The 21,757-nt window shown below is 36.1% G+C and overlaps 1 protein-coding gene across 1 annotated transcript in view; it reads left to right on the forward strand.

The window, feature by feature from the left end:
• SEMA3A (semaphorin 3A) overlaps positions 1–21,757 on the forward strand; it is a 121,032-nt gene that overhangs the window by 97,307 nt on the left and 1,968 nt on the right. Inside the window, exons 11-15 of the mRNA XM_019473707.1 lie at positions 1,893–1,984; positions 4,975–5,016; positions 10,695–10,852; positions 14,987–15,054; positions 20,665–20,807. Coding sequence (XP_019329252.1) covers positions 1,893–1,984; positions 4,975–5,016; positions 10,695–10,852; positions 14,987–15,054; positions 20,665–20,807 — 503 coding nt within the window. The remainder of the gene's footprint in view (positions 1–1,892; positions 1,985–4,974; positions 5,017–10,694; positions 10,853–14,986; positions 15,055–20,664; positions 20,808–21,757) is intronic.

Genomic DNA, 21,757 nt, shown 5'->3' on the forward strand with positions numbered 1-21,757 from the left:
TCGCGCAATAAAGTATCCTCAAAATCACAGCAATCAAATTACCAGGATAATTAAGGAAATGAACGCATCCATTAAACTACAAATATAACTAACATTAAATTATCTGTTATTCTGAATTACTCTTTTGTAGAAATGTGGAATTTTTTTTCTTCTTGTTTTAAAGTTTATCTTGCATTTGTTCTGTATTGTTTTCAATATTTCTTGAATTAAATATATTCAATTAGTAGCAGTAACCATAATGAAAACCACTTCCAAAACAACTTAGCTAGTAGTGTTTTACTAGCTTAGTTTGTACATGTAGCTGCCTAAATAAAAAGAAACTTGTGATTTGCTTTGTTGTTGTTTTAAGAAAGAACTGTTTTTTCTTTTCCAAAAAGAATCTATGAATTTGTGACTGATGAAAGAAAACAGTGACGTAGATATTCTGTGGAAAAAAATCTCATCTTTCTAAACTTCAAAAAATACGTACTTTGAAACCAACATCTGCTTAAAGGGAAGCAGATGGAAAAATGAAAATCTCAGTTTTACAGGATATTCTAAGAGTTCTAGAATATTTTAATCCAAATTCCTGTAAAGAAGTTGAAATACCAGAATTTTCTTATGAAATCAATAGCTTTTAAGATAGTCACCTTATAAAAATGTCATTTTCAACCTGTTATCTATTTGTTTAAATTTTGTCTGTATTTTCAATATAGAAGTGGTGAGTTGTCATCTTTTTAATCAGAAGTTTCAACTAACACACACACATATATACATATGTTTTGATTTTTTGTAATTGTTGTTTAATTCTTGATTTGAGAATGTTGAGCTTCACAGTTTTGTTACTTTGAGAATTTTAGCCATTTTAAAATGCCTTATATTTTCCTAAATTTTTACTGGTATAGAATGTGCAACATGAAAGGTCCTCAGGGACATAGTTGTTATTCCTATGATATATTTACATGGCACTACTAACTTGGATGGTTAAAAAGAAAAGTTGCATCCAGAGTTGTCTGCATTTCAGAGAGTTTGCAGTGATGTGTACCAACCTAGAAATGATCCTTTTATTTTTCCCTCCTGAAAATTCTGTTCATGAAAACAAACAAATAAATCGCAGATGCAGAAGCTGTAGAGATGGTCTTAAGTCACAAACGATATTCACAAAACCAGAGGCTGTAGCTCTGGAATTTCAAGCGTTGGCCTTGTTCATGTTAAAGCCAATTGCACAACCCCAAGAATGTAAATGGATGGAGTATTAAAATGCTGGCACACACCTATTTCTAAACAGAAGATGCAAGTTGTATTGATTTTTCCCCTCAGCAAAGACTAGTATCTAACACACGGAGAAATATAGACACCTTAAGGGACTTATACATCTTAGGTACTTTATTTAACATGGGGAAGATCGCCTGTACTGAAAGAGATCTAACAGCTTCATCTGTCTAACAACATTTGTCCAGATGTTTTTATATCCATACTGAGCCTTCTGAGAGCATCTTCACACGCATTTTAAGAATAACAAACATCATATTCAAAATGGACAATAAAACATGCCTGGGTAAATTTCGTGCATTTCCTTCCTCAATTCAATGACTGAAACATCTGTCATTTTATGCTGTCACTTAAATAGTATTTCAGTCCTTTTCATTCTTTAATAACTATAGTAGTATTTATCGTCTTTGTTGCATTTTGATAATTGAAAGACTTCCGTGAAATGTCCTACTGAAATTCAATGTTTTTCTGGATTATTTTAAATAGCAGTTGGTATTTTGAATAACGAGTGCTCAGTGTTATGTAGCTTCACAATCTTTATATGTGAAATAATTACATACTACAAGAAACTCCGGCTGCTCTGAAACTGAAGCATGCTTCTTAAGCACCTGAAAACTTTTTTTTTTTTTTTTCTTTTCAAGATATTGGAACAGTTCTTAAAGTGGTTTCAATTCCTAAGGAGACTTGGCATGAATTAGAGGAAGTCTTGCTGGAAGAAATGACAGTCTTTCGGGTAAGTGCGGCTAAATTTCAAGTGTCAGGTTGTAGATTTCTCTGTGGACAGCTGCAAACTAAACTTCTTGCAGTCTAGCCAAGGAATAGCCTGGCATACCCCTCTAATTAGCTTGTCATTTAAAGACCCAGACACTAGTCAAAATAAACCTTGAGACATTCAGTGCTAGCTGGAGGTTAATGATAAAAGAAATGGCATTCTGGGCTCTTGTTTTGTGGTTTAAGAAGTACATTAGTACCTCTGAATCTTAGTGCCGTTACATGCTGTAGTTAAATATGTATCTGTGCAAGTCTGGGAATAATGCCTGTCTGTTTTCTCCCACAGAGGTATATAATACACGATTTTTATAGATGCATAAACTCTTAACAGTACTCAGACTATCAGCATAATGTGATATAGGAAGATACTTTAGGAAAAACAGTGGTCTGCACAGTTTTCTTATGCCTAATAATCTGAGAAACAAAGAAAGTGTTTATATTTTCAAAGGTGACTTTAAGGTCTCATTTTCATGGTTTGACACAAGACACCATAACCACCCCCTAATCTTTAGTACTTTTTTGTGAAAATCAATCTCTTCCAGTTTTCCCATCTGAGCCACCTAAAAAATAAGGCATCCTATAGGCACCCCTGCAAGTCAAAGCTGAGTGAACCTTTCAAACACTTTGAGACAGAACACAGGGATGTCTCGTGTTTTGTACACAACAAATCATTTCCATTCCCCACGTTATTCTTTTTGTCAGTGCCATTTTATAACACCATTTCACAGGCTCCAGGCTTTCGGGGGGTTGACACCTAGCTGGGAGGGCGAGGTTCATCTGACAGCGTGAAGATGATGCTTGCATGCTCGGAGAGCCCCACGTCACGTGGACTCACTCCAGATATGCTGACAAGGACTGTGCTCCAAACCTGCCACGGGCCCAGCCACCATGTCCTCATCATTCTCAGTTGTCACCCCTTTATCTTTGGTTTCTGAACAGACACAACATATCTAAACAGAGCTTGTATATCTTCTTATTATTATTTTCAATATTATTTTTATTTTTTTCTTATGGGCAGTCTTGCCTTTACTGGTACCAATCTTGCACAGAAACTACTGTTTTGAGTGCAAGATACCACTGAAAAATGGATGTCTCTGTTTCTGCAATCCATGGGGTTTTTTTGAGGGCAGATATGTGGGGGTTTTTCTTTCTTTTTTTTAACTGAAAAATAAAGTAGAAAATATGAGGAGAAAATGAGACAAGTGATTTGTGGCTTTCAGCTTTTTTTCTTTTTTATACATGCAAAAGTTATTACATTAATGCAGGGTAATTTGGCAATTGTTGATAATGTATGAATTTCTTCCCTAAATGAAGTAGAAGTGCCAAGCTAAAGGAAATCAGAGAAATAGAAAAGTGAAAGAAAGAAAATAAATGGAGTGAAAGTTTTATTTCAGAAAGGCTTTACAGAAGTAGAATGGTTAATGGCAAATTCAAATCTGGTATTTTACTTTGCATATGTTTTTATTTGTTACACAAAATGATTTTGGGGTTCTGATTTACTTGAAAGCTCATTTATCTCCTTTGGCATGTATTTAAGCCTTAAAGAGGGCATTAACGTACTTCAGTGGAATAAGCAGAATTTGTATGCATAAGATACGGATCTTTCAATAGGGAATTTGCAACAGATTTTACATGTACCTTAAACAAATGTAAGTTTTCTTTAGTTACTAAAGAGTCTATGTGCACCATAAACAATGCTTTTTGATGCTTAAACTGCAATGTGCAGAACACAATGCTTTTCATTTATAATTCCACGAAACTGAAGTCTTCCATATCTGTTACATTGATAACAAATGCCTCCTTTAACCCCATTTGTGCAATATTTCTCTGAACAGCTGAGCAAACAAACTAATGAGTTCAATTTTCATTCAAATGTTACACTTAATTGATGCTTTCTAATATAAGGTCTATTAACCCATTTGTAAAGGCAAGTCCACATGCTTAACATCTACTGACCCATAACAAATTCTCTCAGGATAAGCAAGTTGAAAGCTGCACAAGTGTAAAAGCTTAATAAGGACTGTATTAATGTACGTAACCAAAAGTATGGTGTGTGGGATCAACAGTAGATTTTTAGATGGAATAAAGTTCATATAGAATTGACTTGCAGGCTTTGTAACAAAATTATGTCACTTTTAATCTCGGGATTAAAATCCATTCAAGTAGCCGGGCCTAAAAGGTGTAACAGTCTCTTAATCAGATCTAAACATACTTATTCTGTTAAATATTTCCTACAGTCTCTCATGTAAGAAAGTAGATACTGGTTTGACATCTGCTTGCTACAGATAAGTATAATTAAGAGTAGACTTAGCTAGGAAAACAATAACTCTCCTAATGACCCATTTGGTTGATTAAATAATGGGTATTCCAGGCTGCAAAAAACCTCTTGCCAGTTTTAGTTCTGTGTTCTGCAAATATGAGTAACTTCTTTGTATGTGAATAGTGCGGTGCAGTCAACAAGATTATGCTGGGGACTAAAGCTTGTTCTTATAAACAAAATTTTGCAGGAATGGGTTTTTCACCTTGATATGGTTAAAATGTGTTGCTTATTTCAGTGTTATCACCTTTAATATATACTATCTACGTATTTTATACAGCCATTATTATTTTCATATTACCTGGGAGGTTCTTTAAATGTAGTTTTAATACTAAGTGTAGAAATTAATTTCAAGATGTGAAAGTAGTAACAAAGTAATCACAGTAAAACTATAATAATCATGGAAAATTATATGTCTACAATCAACATAGCAATCAAAGATACACCTGGATATGTACATGCATTCTAATTCACTTACAGCTAGAAACTATTCCGCTGCAAAAGACAACAAGAAACACTATTACCTAGGAGTGTCTGGTTTAATTTCAGGGTTTGTAGGTTGGGCAAATAGCATTCTAGCAGAATTTTTATGTTTATAGAGCCCATTTTATATTTTAACTCTTTTTTTTCCCTAGGAACCCACTGTTATTTCAGCAATGAAGATTTCCACAAAACAGGTACTATGTGCACAAACTTTAAATCACTTTTAAATATTTATTGGTCTCTGTCTTTTAGAGACAGTAACTTGGCAGTCAGTAGAGACATATTAATTACAGCAGCAGCATCCCATCCCTTTACATAAACATCAGTAGTTTCTCAGGAAAATGTGACATGCAAAGGAGAAAGGAAAAGTCTAGTTTGTGTTACTTACTGGTAAGGTGGAAACTAAACACAAACTAACCAGCTGTCTGGAGGCTCTCAGGAAAAAAAAATATTCCACATTCTGGAATGTTCTCATGACAGAGAAACTGTTCAAAAACCGAATGGCCAAACTCGGTCCCTTGCTTTAATCGGACTAGTTCTAGTCTCTGTAGGAATAGTCTAGTATAAAATGCAGATAGTGGAAGCAAAGACTGGAAATGAGACATCCTCCTGTCTTTCTGTCCAATGCCCGTTCCATTCCTGGATGTGCACCATTCAGCTTTAACAAAGAGGGTAGATCTGATTTAGTCCAAATTTTCCATGGCCTTCTGGTCCAGTGACATGGTTAGGATATGGATTCCAGACTCCAGAAATTATATTTCCTGCTTTCTGTTGAGTGCACTAATAACTAACTTCTTAAAGAAAAGATATGTATTTTAGTCTTCATTGTAGACCAGACCATCACTAAAATGAACTGGACTTTCTGATGGATGGAGGTAAAGTTTTGTCTGGTTTACAGTAACGGTGATTTCTGCATTTCTGAGCAAATACAGGCAATTATTATTAGGCTTCTTTGTGAAGCAGCTGATGAATTATGTAGTCGTGCAAAGAACACTGGGTTGCAGTCCGGGACTGAAGTGGGTGTTAGGGGCCTATCTTCCAGTTCTACCTGGAATTAGGTAGCTGGATCCCAGCCACTGTCATTTCCTGTCTCAGAAGTCTGAGACATAAAACTTAATGTCAAATTTAACATAATAAAACATTTTCTTTTCTTTTTCATATTTGGGTTGATTTGGAGCTTAACTTGGTAAACAAAAGCAACTTGTTCACACTGATTAATTTTTCCATTAATATCATTGTCAGTAAACAGGAGATTTGGTATTACTTCCAGGACTGGGTTCACTAAAAATTATGTGTGTTATAAATAAGGTTTAGTTAATTCATCTACCTCACTCTATACATTATTAAACAGAAGTTGAATTCATTCTGTAATGGACAGAGCCCAATATTATGTTTGAAATGCTGCATGTTTAACTCAGAATTCACTGTATTTAGGAAAGTTGTCTGAAAATATTCATGTATTTGACAGAAAACATTTTGTTTGGGGACACTCTTCTAACATAGTTTACCACCTAAAACAACAAAAATGGCAGGACGAAAAAAACGTATTATTGAATACTGGGATATTTAAAAACAAACCAGTCAAGTTGTATATGTGTTCACATCATACCAAAATGCTCTGCTTTGGATTATTTTTATAAGTACATTCCTTTAAAGCAGCCAATCATATTTGATAATGGACCATGCATTTTCATACAACTTCTTCTTCAAAGCATCTTTAGTTATTCAGGAGAGATTACCATTTTCCCTGAGTCTTTTGAAAACAAATTTACCCTGCTAAAATTGCCTAAAACTAAAAAAGAGCATAAACCACAAGTTATTCAGGCAGAGTTAAGCTCATGAAAAATCAACCAGCTTCAGGCTAAAAATGACAGAATCATGATACGGTATGACAAGCTTTTGGCACTGTGTCTCTGTATCAAATAAGTATATGGCAACATGTTTCCATTTTATATTTATGATTTAAAAATACTGTAGTTTTTTAACTTAAACACTTTACTCGTGTTCTGATAAGCAGGGTGTTTTTCATGTAAACAGCATGATAATTCTATGCATTGTAGAAAACAGGAGCATGAAATATAAACGGTAAAACCAGCATGTTCTATTGAATAACTTCAAAGCAATCACTTCATTTTATTTTTTCATTAATCATCCAATTATAAAAACATGGTACGGGGAGTTTCTCCTTATTTTTGAATGTTTTACTACGCTGGTTGTTCAAAGCTACCTCTTTTGCCATTGTGCCGATATATGTTACAAATTACTCTTCTTCCTAAAGAGCAAAATCTACAAATTCTTCAGGAACAGAACCTAGCTTAAGTTTTAAATTATATAAAACTCTAAGGCTCCCATGTCTCTCTCTATGAGTATGAATTTGGCGCTTGAGTCAGCGTGACTTTGAGCAAGGAAATTTAGCCTTTATGTGCAAGACCAAGCTTTGATACAGTCTTTCTCAACTCTGCTGTCTTTAACTCACAGGAATTATATATTTATATTTTCTCACTGAAGCTACGTATTCCTTCTAATTGTGTTCAGAGCCCTAGGCTTGTGTAACCTTATCACTTAAACAACTTATGCATGGTTAGCAATAGACACAAACCTTCAGAGGACAGCATCCTAGAGCCACTGCGACACCCTGCAGCTGCCTAAATTCACGATTATGTGGGAGCCAGGCCTGCAGGGAGCCCCTGGCTACCACTTGGCCCTGAGCCTGTCAGGTGGGGCTGCATAATTTTTCTCTTCATTTAAAAATGTGGAAGCAGGCCAAAAAGTCAGGCCTGGCTTTCAATCATAGGTGACTTTTTGTGGAGCAAGCTCTCATCTTTTTCTCAGAGTCAGGTTTGTGATCCTCTGTTTCAAAAAGCCATTAGATTTCTCGTAGGATGGGAAAAAAACAAGGAGCTCCTTGGCTGATACAGTCCATCTCCTCGTCTGGTGAACTGCTATGAAGAGCTTTTGTTTCTCCTCTATAAGATTCTCAATCAAAGGCAAGGCAGAGACCTTCAGAAAGACCTTAGTGACCACTTTTATAGTACTTTGTGAAAAGTACTGAATTTCATTCAGATATCACCATTTCTGTCCATAATGAGCATATAGAAAGGACCAGCTCAAAACGGATGTCACTTAAACAGCCCCCTGAACTATTCTGCATCAGTTACTTTTCAAGACATAAAAATAAATCAAATGGGATTTGAACCTCATGCTCCCTAAAGTTCCTTTTAAAATTCTGCCTAAGTTCTTCTTTTTAAGCATTACATTTTTTAATCTCTCTTTTTTTTTTTTTTTAATTGCAAATGGAAAATTCTCAGTTATCTCTTTGTCCAACTTCTAGGGAAAGACTGCATTTTGGGCAGCACCATGGGGCAAACAGAAACCACTGGATTGCTTAAAACATTAGTCTCCTCAGCTTTTCTGGAGTTCTGATACATCTGCAAGAATTTTAGAGGACAACTTTTTTTTTCCCCCTCTGGTTTGATCTGATAATCATCTGATTTATTAAATTAACAACCTCCTGGGAGAGACTCTTTGCCCAAAAGGCAGTTTGACTGTGTATGGCAAAGTAAGGTCAGACCATTGATGCAAATCATTCTATTACTATTTTCTGAATTTCATACTGCCTGGATTTATATATTATTAAGTGTCCAGAATAATGATCACCAGCTGGAGTCTAAAACCATGATCAGAAGAGCAGCAAACAGGGCAGCAGCCTTCAGGCTGTGCAGCACCTGAAACACATGCTGTACCTCACTGACTGAACTTTATGAACTTATCTACAAGGAAGAGTCTTTAAGTAACCCTATTTTGGCCTCACTTTTTTTTTCTTATGTGTTTCTGGTCATTCTTTAATTCTGAAGACATTTATTAGAAATTAGGGAGGGGGTTTTGACAAAATGAAATTGGTTACAGGGGTACATAGAAAACCATTACACCATTCTTTATTTTCCCATGTGCATTCTCTGGGTTGATTTTTATATTAGTTGCACCACACATTGCTACATGCTATTATAGATATTAATGCCCCAATTACATAGGACTCAGATCAATACCATCTGGACATTTAAGATACTTAACTGGAGCTCTAATTTGACCTATGCTGCCTCCATAATCAGTAAAGAGAAAAGGCATCCCTTGAGAAATGGTTAGGTCATCTAAGATTTGAATTGCTGCTCTTTTTACTGCAGAACGTACCCCTAAGCTGGGTTCTTCATTAAGTGATTTAAGTTAGAGAGAATCAGCTTATCATATCTGCTGCCTGTCATTTGCTTCTCAAGGATACAGCACTAACTGGGGGCTGGTATGTACAGTCAAGGCTTTGTGTAGAGCTCTTTGTGGTCAGAGATTTTTGCCCAGAGAATGTGGTTTTACAACCCAGCTATGGCACTATAATAGACGGAAGCAGCTGCTTAGAAAGGGCTTAGTTTTCAATTTAGCAGTGAATTTTCCTTTGGGTGCTTTCCTTGTCATATTTTCCTTGAGAAAATACTGATGTTTGTATAAACGCATGGGATGTTTCTGTTACAATTAATATGTCTGCATAAACTGCCAAGCTGCTGTCTCTGAAAGAAGTTAACACAACACCTTTTATGAGTGTTTTTGGTTTTGCTGTCTCCTGGTATCCAGTGCTCATCATTTCTAGTAGGTAGGTGACCTCAGCCACCTTCCATCCCCGAATTCGCTTGAAATGGTACCTCTGGGACATCACAATGCAGGAGATGAAGAATTTTGATAACATTTCTTGAAATCCTATTTTTCATGCCAGCTTTATGTTTTCTAAGAAAGAAAAATGAAAACAAATTTGTATTTTCTTGGTGGGACTGCTTGGAGTGAGACCTTAAAAAGACAAGTGTTAATTGCTCTTCTATGGGTGCTGCGTAACAAAGTTTAAGCTTCTGATAGCAAAGTGTGAGTGTTTCCAAAACAGAAGGATTATGCCATTTAATTTTTGTTTATCTGTTTTTTTTGTTTTCCCCTAGTTTTGCATCTCAGAGGGAACTTTATTTACTACTACACTCATACTTGTTTTCTTTGTGAATTACTGCTAAGCTGAAATATCTCTGTTTGGACTTTCATGTGGGATCAGTAGTTCAGTTTCCTTATGTCCCTCTGGGGACCAACTTCCCTAATGGACCACATGAATTTGGTATCAGAGAGGAAATTGAGAGAGACAAGATATTCTGTTGTGACGCCATACAAAGCTGTAGTTCATTTTGTATGCATGTTTTTTTATTTACTTCATGGTTCTCTCTGCATTTGAACTACATCTTCCACTCAACACTGTTTTTTATCCAAAATAAAGTAAGCCATCTTCCCTCATTAAAGATATGTTTCATTTAGAGTATGTGACCTATAGAAAAGAGTACGAAGCATCAGAATTATCAGACATGAAAAGAAGTGTGTGCATAGCAGCACTTCCAAGCTGAAATATCTTAGCCACAGTCTGAAATAATTTACTTTAGATTTCCCACCACACATATCCAAATCAAAGTCATATATAGGAAATTTACGTTAAAGTTTTTTTTCTTTTTCTTTAAATTCAAAAGCACATTCTCCTTTGTGTTCTGTCACTGATTGTAGTGCTTTCCCAGTGCAGGGATCTGAATACAAAAGAAAAAATGGAAAAGTACTTTAATTTTTCTTACTGTTTAGAGAAGCGACCAAGAGCTTCATACAAATATCAAAATTTTTCCTATTTGATTTTTTTATCCTGAGGACAATTCTCTTTTCATTCCTTTAGTGTACCTCAGGATCATGATCCTTTATTGTATTTGTAATGGTCCTAACATATTTTTATATAACTTTTTTTAATTCTTTCCTAGCAAAAACCTGGTAATTTTTTTTTTTTAATTTTATTTTTTTTTAACTTTCATAACAGCAACAGCTCTACATTGGCTCAGCCACTGGAGTTTCACAGCTTCCTTTACACCGCTGTGATGTGTATGGAAAAGCATGTGCTGAGTGTTGCCTTGCAAGAGACCCTTACTGTGCCTGGGATGGTTCATCTTGCTCACGTTACTTCCCCACTGCTAAGAGGTAGGGACAGTTTCAGATGTCTGCGTGGTTTGCTATTTGTTTTAACTGATGGTCTCAATATGACCAGAGGGCTTTGGAGATTTTTCATGGGATGGTTAACCGGAGCCCTTTCTCTTCCAAAGAAAACACAATTGCGGGAGTTACAAGCAATATGAAGTCTTGGTTGATTTAAAGTGAACACTGCTACTTCTTGGGTTGGCTTAAAAAGCTGTTGTAAAAAAACATTCAGAAAAGAGTTGTCTTTGAAATGGATTCATAACTTTATATTCAGTAATAAACAGAAAAAAAAAATTCCCTTTCTCCAACATGAGGAGGGGGCTTGATATTAAAATAAAAGAACTACTTGACCAAGTAAATTATCCTGTATTTTCATGAATTCCAATTCAAAAGAAATATTTATAATGTGTTTGGACATGAATGGAAAGTTATTTTTTAGTGCTATAAAACATTATTTTTATTATTCAAAAGTATAACTTGTATGTGTTGATGTGTGTCTAAATGCTACCAGATAAGAACAACCACTATTTTACATTCACTCTGCACTGATGCTAAAGGCTTTGCAAGGCAAAGTCTAAGGGAAAACAGACTCTACAAGTGAAAAATATATTTTTTATAAAAAATTTACAAGTCCTAGTTGCCTGGTCTGAAGATTTAAAATAATATTTTCTTTGCCTGCCTTCATCTCTGCCTCTTAAAGTATACAAGTTAGTTACTGAAGAGCTCTTAGCCACTGAAGTAGAAATTAGGAATAACTGAATTGATAATCACTTGCAAATCAGAACAGATATTGGTGTAGTGTTGAGATTCCCATGATAAATTGGCTAAAATGATAAAAAAGTGTTGACATTAAATTGAATATGCCAAACACCTCACACTTTTAAAGAAACAAGGAGTCCAAGGGTTTATATGCATAAGGAGCCTTTATCTTTATTTTAAAATTAGTAGCAAATACTTATTTGAGAATGTAGGGATTTCAAATTCCAGATTTGGATTGGTTGTTGCAGGATGTGAAATGTGGTAAAGGGTGGGAAGTAGCATTCGTGTCACAGACTTTTCAGATGGAGGGGATTAAAATTTCAAGGTTTGCATTACAATGTATCCTAAACAAGTACTGATGACAAAAGAAAAAACTGCTTATGGAACATCAGGTTCTATTTTGCACCAGGAAACAGAGTTAATCTGAGACAAGCTTTTTGTGAAATTCTTTAGAAAAGAATTAAAAAAGAGAAACTGAACCCATTCCAAAAGAAGAGCTGGTCAAATTTTCTCAGCTGCATGGGCTAAATTCAAATCTGCGGTGAGAGCACAGCAGCTTCTCTGTAGGAGGAGGAGGAGAGAGAGAAGAGGGAACAGTGAGGTTTTCAAGAAGAGTCTGAGAGATTAATTCGATCAGAAAGTTTTAAGGGTTAGAAGTCAGTGTGGTTGAGTACCGCCTCTGAGTCGAAGGAGACAGTAAGGTCAGGAATCACTGAGTCACTCTTCTCTGCACCCTGAACCTCATTCTTTCTCAGCATTCACTAGTACCCAGTCCTACTCCCAGCCATCTCAAGACCCACAGAGCACATCATCCTGTCATTCATCTGCTTACACTGATGGAAGAAATAGGGTCCTTTGTCTCTTCCTTATCCATCTCTCCAACTTACTAAACAGCAGACCGAGCTCACTGTTGTCATCAGAGGTAAAGGGACTGGGACTTCTTTTTACAGGGGTTAAGGGGCAGGGTTACTGGGGCTAAACTGGGTTGCACAGCTACAGGAAAACCTTGGGGTGCAGAACTTACTCTTCTTGAGGCCACTGTGAAAGAAAAAGTAAGTCCTGGGAGGCTGGGATCCTGACAATGCATTCAGAAAAAGCCACTGTCCCCCCCTTACTTTCCCCCATTTTTCCCTTGGCAGCAGCAGCAGCAGAATAAAGGTCTGTGTTACTGGGGGAGAGGATCCTCTGTTTACCTGGTACCTGCTGTACCCGCTGCCTCGAGCCAGCTTTGAATGCATCTATAACAAAATCAGCATTGCTGGAAACAGCTTAAATGTCAACATTTTCCTAATAATGAACCCTTGTAATTTTAGGCTCCTGAAATATTGGGAAAGTTGAGTCCTGAGGCAATTGCACAGATGCTTTACTAATAGTTGGTTTTGGGGTTTTGTTTCTTGGGTTTTGGCTTTTTTTTTTCCTTCTTTTTGAAAAAGGAGCTTTTATGAGCCATGATTTTAATTTACTTTTCTTTCTTTGTGTATTTTACAAGTTTAAATGACAGTTCAGAGCTCCTGTAGTGTGCGTGTATTTTACAAGTCTAAATGACAGTTCAGAGCTCCTGTAGTGTGACCACTTTTCCCCATGCAGATGTGTTCTGGTTCATATTTCATAAATCTTTGTGTTGATACAATGGTGATATGTGCGACATTTTCCTGAGATTCTAACTAAATATCTCATCCAAACTCCATTGACAGTAATATGAGTCTTTCCACAGACTTCTTTTCTACATATAGTATCCTATAACTATGCTGTGTTTCAAAATTTAGGAAGGAGTAACAAAATTTTATCGTTCGTTATGTCTTGGGTATATTTTTAGTAATTGGTAATGAGTAATATGAAGATTATATCTGAAATTAGGATTAGTACATTTTTTGACTCATATGTCAGTCAACAGAAGATTCCTTCTTACTAAAGCATGCTAAGATGTCCTAATTCATAATTTTAAAGAAGTTTTTATTCAGAAAAATATAAAAAATGCACATACTGACTTCTTTTTTTTCCCAAAAAAAACCTGTTGCCATACTGAACATAACTAATTTCAGGTTTAACATTTCAGTAGTTTTCAGTGGAAAAAAATATGGTTAAAATCTTTCAGCCAAGAGGAGTCAGCTGTGCAGTTGATGGTGCCTCTGTGGGAACTCTTAGTATGTGCTGATTCTGGGCTGTTAGTGAGAGTCTGCAAATAGGGCTAGTGAACAGAAGAGAGATGGTCTCTGTACTGCAGAACAATGGCTTTTTAAAAATGTGGGCTGTTGTCACAAGGGAGTGACCAACAGTGCTTTTTACAAGGCTACTTGACTTTTGCATATCCGTTGCTGGATGCCATATTCTGAAATCACAGCATTGTTCAGCAGCCTAATCCTCTTTGTTCTCCCCTAAGTTTGCAAGCCCTCAGGCTTTCTCTGATTCCTAAAGTAAAGTGCTCACACTTGAAACACATCTTTGTTTGCCTTGTTCTTTTTTCTTTTTTTTTTATATGAAACGCTTTTCTCTGGCTCAGTTGAATTTTGTGTCACAGCTATTTAAATAAAAATAGGAGCAGACAAAGAGAGAACAACAAATGCAAAATAAAACTGTACTTAAAAGCTTTCTTCTGTGAAATACAACATATTTTAGCACAGATCAATATGTTTTCCAAAAGAGCCAGTGGAAATCAAACTGGGGAAAGAATATACTATGTTAAATGGACATGCAAAAAAGCTATAACGCAGACTCAAGCTACAAAGGATGGAATAAATGACATTTAAAAATCTTCCTATCCAAGTGTTTTCTGTTTATTCTAAAGACAAGGCCATTTGCAGCAGTTTTGGAAAAGGTTTTTTCAGAAATGTTTTGGTGAGATCTGTAGTGGCTGAAATGATCTATGTTTTTTAATTTAGATTTTTTAGAAAATACAGCACTTTGACATTCTTTCAAAGCCATCCATCCTAACATTTAATTTATCTAAAAGATGCCATGATACTTAAAGTATTCTGTACTTGCAGAAAAGCTGTAGCTTCTTCATGTTTTTTGATGCATGTTAAACTGTACTGTATATACTTTGAACCCTTAGCAGTCTCTGTATCTATGAATCAAGTAATGAATTTGTCTGTGATCAATATTGCCAACACAATGAAAATAAACTTCGTAGGCTCAGTGCAAGAGGTATGTGTTTACCAGTTCTGAAGACTTTACCTGTAAGAGTAAAGGCTGATTCTACAAACTGTGATAATGCATAGAATATAGTAGTAACAACATGACTTTCTTCCTAGTGTTGTTTAGGTTACTTGTGACTGATGCAATTATATATATGTTCCATTTGTTGCTCTTCAGTCATGGCAAATGTGAATGCTGACCACTGAGAAGGTCACTAACAGTTTTCAAATATGATATTTGCAGACGTACTAGACGACAAGACATCCGAAATGGAGACCCACTTACCCACTGCTCAGACCTGCAGCATCATGGTGAGTTATGGGTATGACTGAAGTACAACTAATTTGTATGTAATTTACAGACTGTGCATGAGTAGAGTAGGAAGCACATGAATGATTTGTTGGTGAAATTGTCTTGAACATCTGCGAAAGATGAATACGATATATCATTATCCCAATTTATATTGCTTACGACGGCCTGGATCAGACACTAAAGACTGTTTTTTGTTGTTTTTCCTCAAGTTAACAGTTTTAAGCATTTTAATTTTTCTGCTTCATTTACCTCATAATACCATACCATCAGGCTAGGTATATTATGTTAGAAGAGAGTCATATCTCCTTCAGAACAGCAAGAAGTATGTACGTGTTGCTTCATATGGTTTGCATAGGATGATAACCAAACACATAATTAACTACCTTGGCTGAATATGGAATGGTCTTTGTTGTAGGTGCCACACTAGCAGCCCTTAAGATCAGGATGTTCCTTGCAGTAGGCCCGTCCCACGTGCTTTCAGCATGGGTTTTGTTTGACATCTTTTGGTTTTCTTTTTTGTTGGTTGTTTCCTTTTCACAGTGTATTGACCAGATCTTCCTTTCTTGAATTGTTTGGCTGATAAACTTGTCACGGTTACCAATTTGTTGCCAAACTCTTCAGAAGATCTTCACTCAGAAAATGAAAAATGTCCATTTTGCTGTAAGTGAAGAGAACAGTTAGGCAATACTTCCCTCTGCTGGAAAACAATGATTACTCATGTTTGTGGTATGTCTATAATAACAGTTAAACCACTGAACAGATTTCTGGGAAAAATAAAGAAGAGGTGGCTGAAAATGGAGATACCTCAAAACACTCATGTCCTTCCAGTCCTTGTAATAGCAAGAATGATAAACAGTCCAAAGTTGTACTTTTGTGTCAGCTATAATTCACCACCACTACATTTCAGTAATAGTTTTCTCTATCTTCCTTTTAATCATTTGAAACTCGCAGCTAACGTTACTATAGCTTTTCTTTTTACTTCTTGATTGTCAGACTCAGACCAAGCTACTCAGAGGGGAGAAGGGTTTGGAAAAGTGCATGAATAGACTATGATCAATATGTAGTTGTCACGTTTTGAGAACTCATGAATCTACAACTAGTTTAGGTTTGAACTAGTCAGTATGGACTAGTAGAAAGTTCACAAATTTCCAGTTGCATGGATATCTAGTAATGCTTATACAGTGCAGATGAGACCATCCATATTTTGGGGCTAAGATGACATTTTCAGTTCCCCAATAGGAAAATTTCACAAGACACTAAATGTGGATTTTATTACCAGCAGAAGCATGTCTTAGCTTTACCTTTTTACTATATGGATATTTTACTCATGAGTAAAATGGTGATCTGGTCTACCACATGTCCAGGTTTTTTAATGTTCTCTTGCCCTTGCTAGCTGTGCTTTATACAACTGTAGATCAGTTCTTTATCTTCATAGACAAGAAAAGGATTTCAAAACACTGTTTTTTATGTCTTCCTATATTTGGTAAACCTATTTGTCTGAAAAAATATCTTCTGTCCAAAGGGAAGAGCGTAATCCAGCACAGTTTTTTCATGGCAACAATCATGAGGACTCAAGGTCAGGAAAAAGCTGTTATATGGTACATTTGATCACAAGGAGCTTTAATACAGCTTTGTCAAAATGAGCAGAGCAAGTATGAGACAAGATATCACTGAATATTTTCATTAACGGTGAAATGAAGTGTGATTAGAAGAATAAGTAACTTACAAAAAATACTGAGGGAATGCATTTCTAGGTTCTAAACTTTAAGGATGCGTTGTCAAAATACTTTACTTAATGAATGTTTTAGATTGTTCTTGAGTGAAATTTTCTCTAAATTAATTCTGAGTTGTAAATCTATAAAATTTTCCTATATTTACTTGTCACTTACATGTGATCATGCATTGTACATACAGCTGCATGGCCTATAAACTTCCTATGCCAACTTATTCTGAGTTTTTTCCTTGGTTATGACTAGTAGTTTCCTGGACAACAGATGAAGAATTGGGTTTGTTTATAGACAAAAATAAGCTCCAACAATCATTTACTACTTGTCTACGCATTCCTTTGCAGTAACTGCCAGTTGATTCTCCATGTGAACCAACAGACACAAGAAAAAAGAACAATCTCTTAATGTATATCTCACTTGTAAAGACATTACAGGAACTTACTTAGATATCAGTCTGAAGCAATAGTGCTTTTAATAAGGTTTAGGTAGCTCTTTCAGTTGCCCTTTTGTGCAAATGTATAAGAAGTAGTAGAAAATGACTACGCAACAATGTTAAAGGGAGCTGAGGATCCTTAGCTGTACAGGTGTTTGGCCAGACATTAATGCTTAAACCTGAAAGCATGATCACCTTTGTGTCAGCTAAAGAACAATTTTTTTTTAAGCGTAACATACTAGTGCTATCAAGAAATTAATCAAGTTCTTTTTTTGAAGAATTTGTAAAAGAAGACACACCTTTTCTTAGGTGATTTATCCCAGGGGAAGCTCAAAGAATCACTCTGAATTTAACTGTACAGTGAGATTCATTCATCTGCAAAGCAATCTTGGTATAAGTACTTAGCTTTTCATACTTCTTCGGTTATGTCAGAAATCATGTATTTAAAGGATATTTATCAGGGTAGTAAACTGATACTGCTGTTGGGTTCCTTTTGGGAATTACAGCTCTCTGACAGGATTTTGGGTTGAATTTCATAACCAACTTCATGACTTCTAGTTTTCTAATTCCTCCAGCTGCTCTTCTGAACTTCCCAGACTTTCATTCTTCCTTCTAGTCTCTTCAGCTTCTCCCCCAGTCCCAGAGCTTCACTCTGATCCTGTGATTATTCCATCACTCTGCTTACTTTCTTGCACTCCACGTGCCTAATATTACATGAACTTTATAGACATTTCTGGACCTGCCTTCTGCTCCCTTAAATCATGTAAATGGAATTTGAAGGATCTCTTAAATCCTTCCTCTCTTATTGCATGACTGTCACCCATACTATATTTTCTGGAGCTGTGAGGAAATTTAAAGGGGGCTTCTGCCACTTTCCGTGGTGATCTCTAACACACTAGAATACCATGGACCAGACCCAAGAAAACACTCAGAAGTTTGAAATGGCATCAGAGCACCCACCTTCAAGGTAACTTCCATGAAAACTTGTGATGAGCTTCCTAGATACTAAGAATATCCTAGGTACCTAAGTTTTCCAGCAGAAACTTCTCTATATACTTAAAAATATGCTACTGCTCATGGGTGGTAGGATCTTTGCCAAAGCAATATCTATTTTTGTCCTTTGTACTGATATTTAGGATCTAGAAGACTGTCTCCTTGGATCTAATGACACCAGTGTTACATGTGCTCTGCTCCTGTATAATTCACTTATATTCAGGAAAATATAATCAAGTGGTGCTGCAAGCTACCTAATTAGTAACCTGCTGGTTAAATCAACTATTTAGGATGTGGGAGAAGAGGACTCAAAGTCCACTTAGGCTTAGGAGATTGACTTGATAGCTCTACTTCCAATACAAGCACCCAAATTATCTTGTTGAAGTTGGACCGTTCTGCAACCATGATTCAAAGTTCCTGGAGCCTGGGAGAGAGGAATTGAAATAGAGCATGCATCCTAGGGTGAAATCCCTGTGTTTCCATCCTTTATTCTGGAAGCCTGTAAATCTCTGTTTCATAGAAACACATTGCTGGAGCAGTAACGTATATGTCCCAGGCTATAAAAGGGGACGTTTCGTACTGACTGTCTTACGCTGCAGCCCTACGTATGCTATCTGTTGTGGATCCCAGTTCAGATATCAAACTGCCTCTCATTGACTATGTGAGAAGCTTTGGCTGCCTACTCAGCCATGTGAATTCTGTTCCTAAATTAGAGTACCTAACTTGAAACAGAAGAGTCAGGACATCAGTCAGCCATTCACAATGTTGAATCTGGACCCATGAGTTATCAGCCAATCATTTCCATTTCCAATCTTTATCTCATCACTTCCAGTTATATGCAGTTAATCTCTTTACATATTTCCAGTTCCTCTGTTTCATTAGCACAAATTCACCCATGTTCCATCTCAGACCTTACAACTGGTACCCTTGGCTACATTCTCTTCCAGCTGTCTTACTCTTCTCTTGCTGCTTTGCTTTCTAATTCGTTCCACCATTGCTCCCCATCTTCCTGGCCCAAAGCTGCACTGATATTTTTCAGAAGGATGTGGTGTCATAAAAGTTGTTTCACTTAGTTGCTTATGTGGCACCCCACTTACTTGCTGGAAAGGTTCACAATCCAGCAGAGGGAAGTAAGCTAACCCATTCCCTATTTGTTTAGTGTTAATAGGCCATTTGATGTTTCCTTACTGAGAACTGGGCAAGCACCAGTTCCTATTCTGTCCCCCATCCCTTCTTCCATCCTCTCTCAGGGCTGCAAGTCATTATGGAAAGACATATGATTGCTGTATCAACATAAAGCAGGAGCTCAATTTTATTTTTACCTTTGGCTCAGTCATCTAGCAAACAGCCTGTGTTTGCTAAACAACATGGCCAATATGATAAAGGCACAGTGAAAGCAAACAAAACTTGACAAAAGATTTCTCTGAGAGGATTTTAATTAGACATCATTTTCCTGTTAAAACATATAAAAAGAAGTTCCTTAAAGATTTCCAGTGCTAAAGATCAAAAGTGGAAAAGAATGACAAATAATGGCAAAGAGACAGGAAACCCCATGAGATCAACACAGTGTTAAATAGTTTACCAACCCCTTCCTCCCCATCTACTCTCAAGGATTATTGTACCATTGCCACTTAAGTCCATAACAGCATTTTAAAGAGCTAAGGTGGAGAGTTGAAATATGATGCTTTACAGCCTCTGCGGTATTGGAGAAGAATCAAATGCCATATAAGTCCTATAGCTATGTGATATTTCCAGCAAGTTGATGAATATCTTGAAACATTGTTGTTACAAAAGGAAGTAATTTATTTAACTTTCTTTTTCCCCTCCCATAATGTCTGGTTTATTAACCTCATTACATTTCCATAAATTATATCAGTATGAGAGGAAATGATTAATTGAAGATTGTTTCCTCAAAAACATTATTCCTGGTCATTAACAGCTTCAGCAAACTGCAGTGCCATATAATCTAAACACATTATACTACTTTTAAATAGCCTCATGTTTTATTACTTTGCTCTAAAGTATTATGATCATAGAGCCCAGGAGGCATCATTACAAACATTCCGCAACTACACCCTGAGTTTTCTCACTGCATACAGTTTGCTATTAAAAATTCTTGTCATGTCCTAAATGTTTTCCTTGATGAATAATAATGAGGTTTACACAAAATTTCACAATGAAATTCATTAATTTCACATATTGAAATGTTAACAGCTGTTAGGATTTAAAATACAAAAATAATTAAAAAAAAGCCTACCAGGGATCCTTACAAAGGTAGAGATGTTGATGGAGATTTTCCAAATGGCATACTGATATGGGGAATTTTTTCTTTTAAGGTTTAAGGTTTTTTTCTTTACACGCCAAGGAGCCTAATTTCTAAACAAACAAATGTCCTTAGCAATTAAGATTTTTCTTTCCTGGTAATTTTTTTTTTTTCTTTTTTTCTTGCTTTACAGATAACCCAAGTGGTCAGACCCTGGAGGAAAAGATTATCTATGGAGTAGAGAATAGCAGCACTTTTCTTGAGTGCAGTCCAAAATCTCAGCGTGCTGTAGTCTACTGGCAATTCCAGAAGCAAAATGATGACCACAAAGAAGAGGTACAGTAGAAAAATTTAAGAGATGCAACTAGTCTTCTCTATAAAGATATACTTGAACCTGAGTCCTTCGCAGAATAATGTCCATCTGTATTTTAGTTTAGCAGAATTTCTCCGGAATCTTATAATTTCTGTTGTTCTTCACCATATTCTTACTCCTAACACCATAAAATCCCATAAGCTCTCTAACAGGTTTCACAGACTGTTACATCAGAAAACATTCGTATCCTCTCCCTGGTCAGACCCCCTGCAAAACACACTGGTTTTCCTTTAGACATCTCAGAAACACAAAAAGGTAGCATGCTATATAAGTGCCACCTAAAGCATCATACAAGGATTATATTGGACTTAAATATTACAAAGACCTTTAAAATGCCTCTGAAAAAAAGTGTAACTGCATTCATCTAATCATGCTGTTTGACTGAAACATAGTCTAACAGGAGCATTTCCTATGTACTGCATGCTCTAAGACTTTACTGCCGATAAGACAGAGACAGAGTGAAGAACTGGGAACTGTAGTGGACACAAAGGTATGAAAACTTGTACATTTTTTCCATCAAAAGCAATACTCACAGGGGCAAAAACACTGACTTTCCCTGCTTGCATTACACTAAGCTGATACTTTATTTTTCTCCTTCTCTTGTCACCAACATTCTTATGTTATGACTCACCCTGGTTCTCAAAACATGTTACTATCAAGCTAGGTCACACATATCTTAAGAGAATAATCCACTCTGGTAGGGAGGGAGATCAAACAAAAACTTGTTTGTTGCATTGGAGTATTTGTAAATATACCCAAACTACTCTGAAGCTTTTTTTTTTTTTTTAAAGCATGTACAAAATACTTAGATACATTAGCAGTTTTAGATATTTTTGCTGTTTGGTTTGTTTGCATAAGTAGTAAATTATTTAGAATTTATTCTTGGATGAGAGAGCAGCAAACAGGTTTATGC

Source organism: Aptenodytes forsteri, unplaced genomic scaffold (genome assembly GCF_000699145.1).
Source record: "Aptenodytes forsteri isolate BGI_AS27 unplaced genomic scaffold, ASM69914v1 Scaffold87, whole genome shotgun sequence".
Lineage (NCBI taxonomy): Eukaryota > Metazoa > Chordata > Aves > Sphenisciformes > Spheniscidae > Aptenodytes > Aptenodytes forsteri.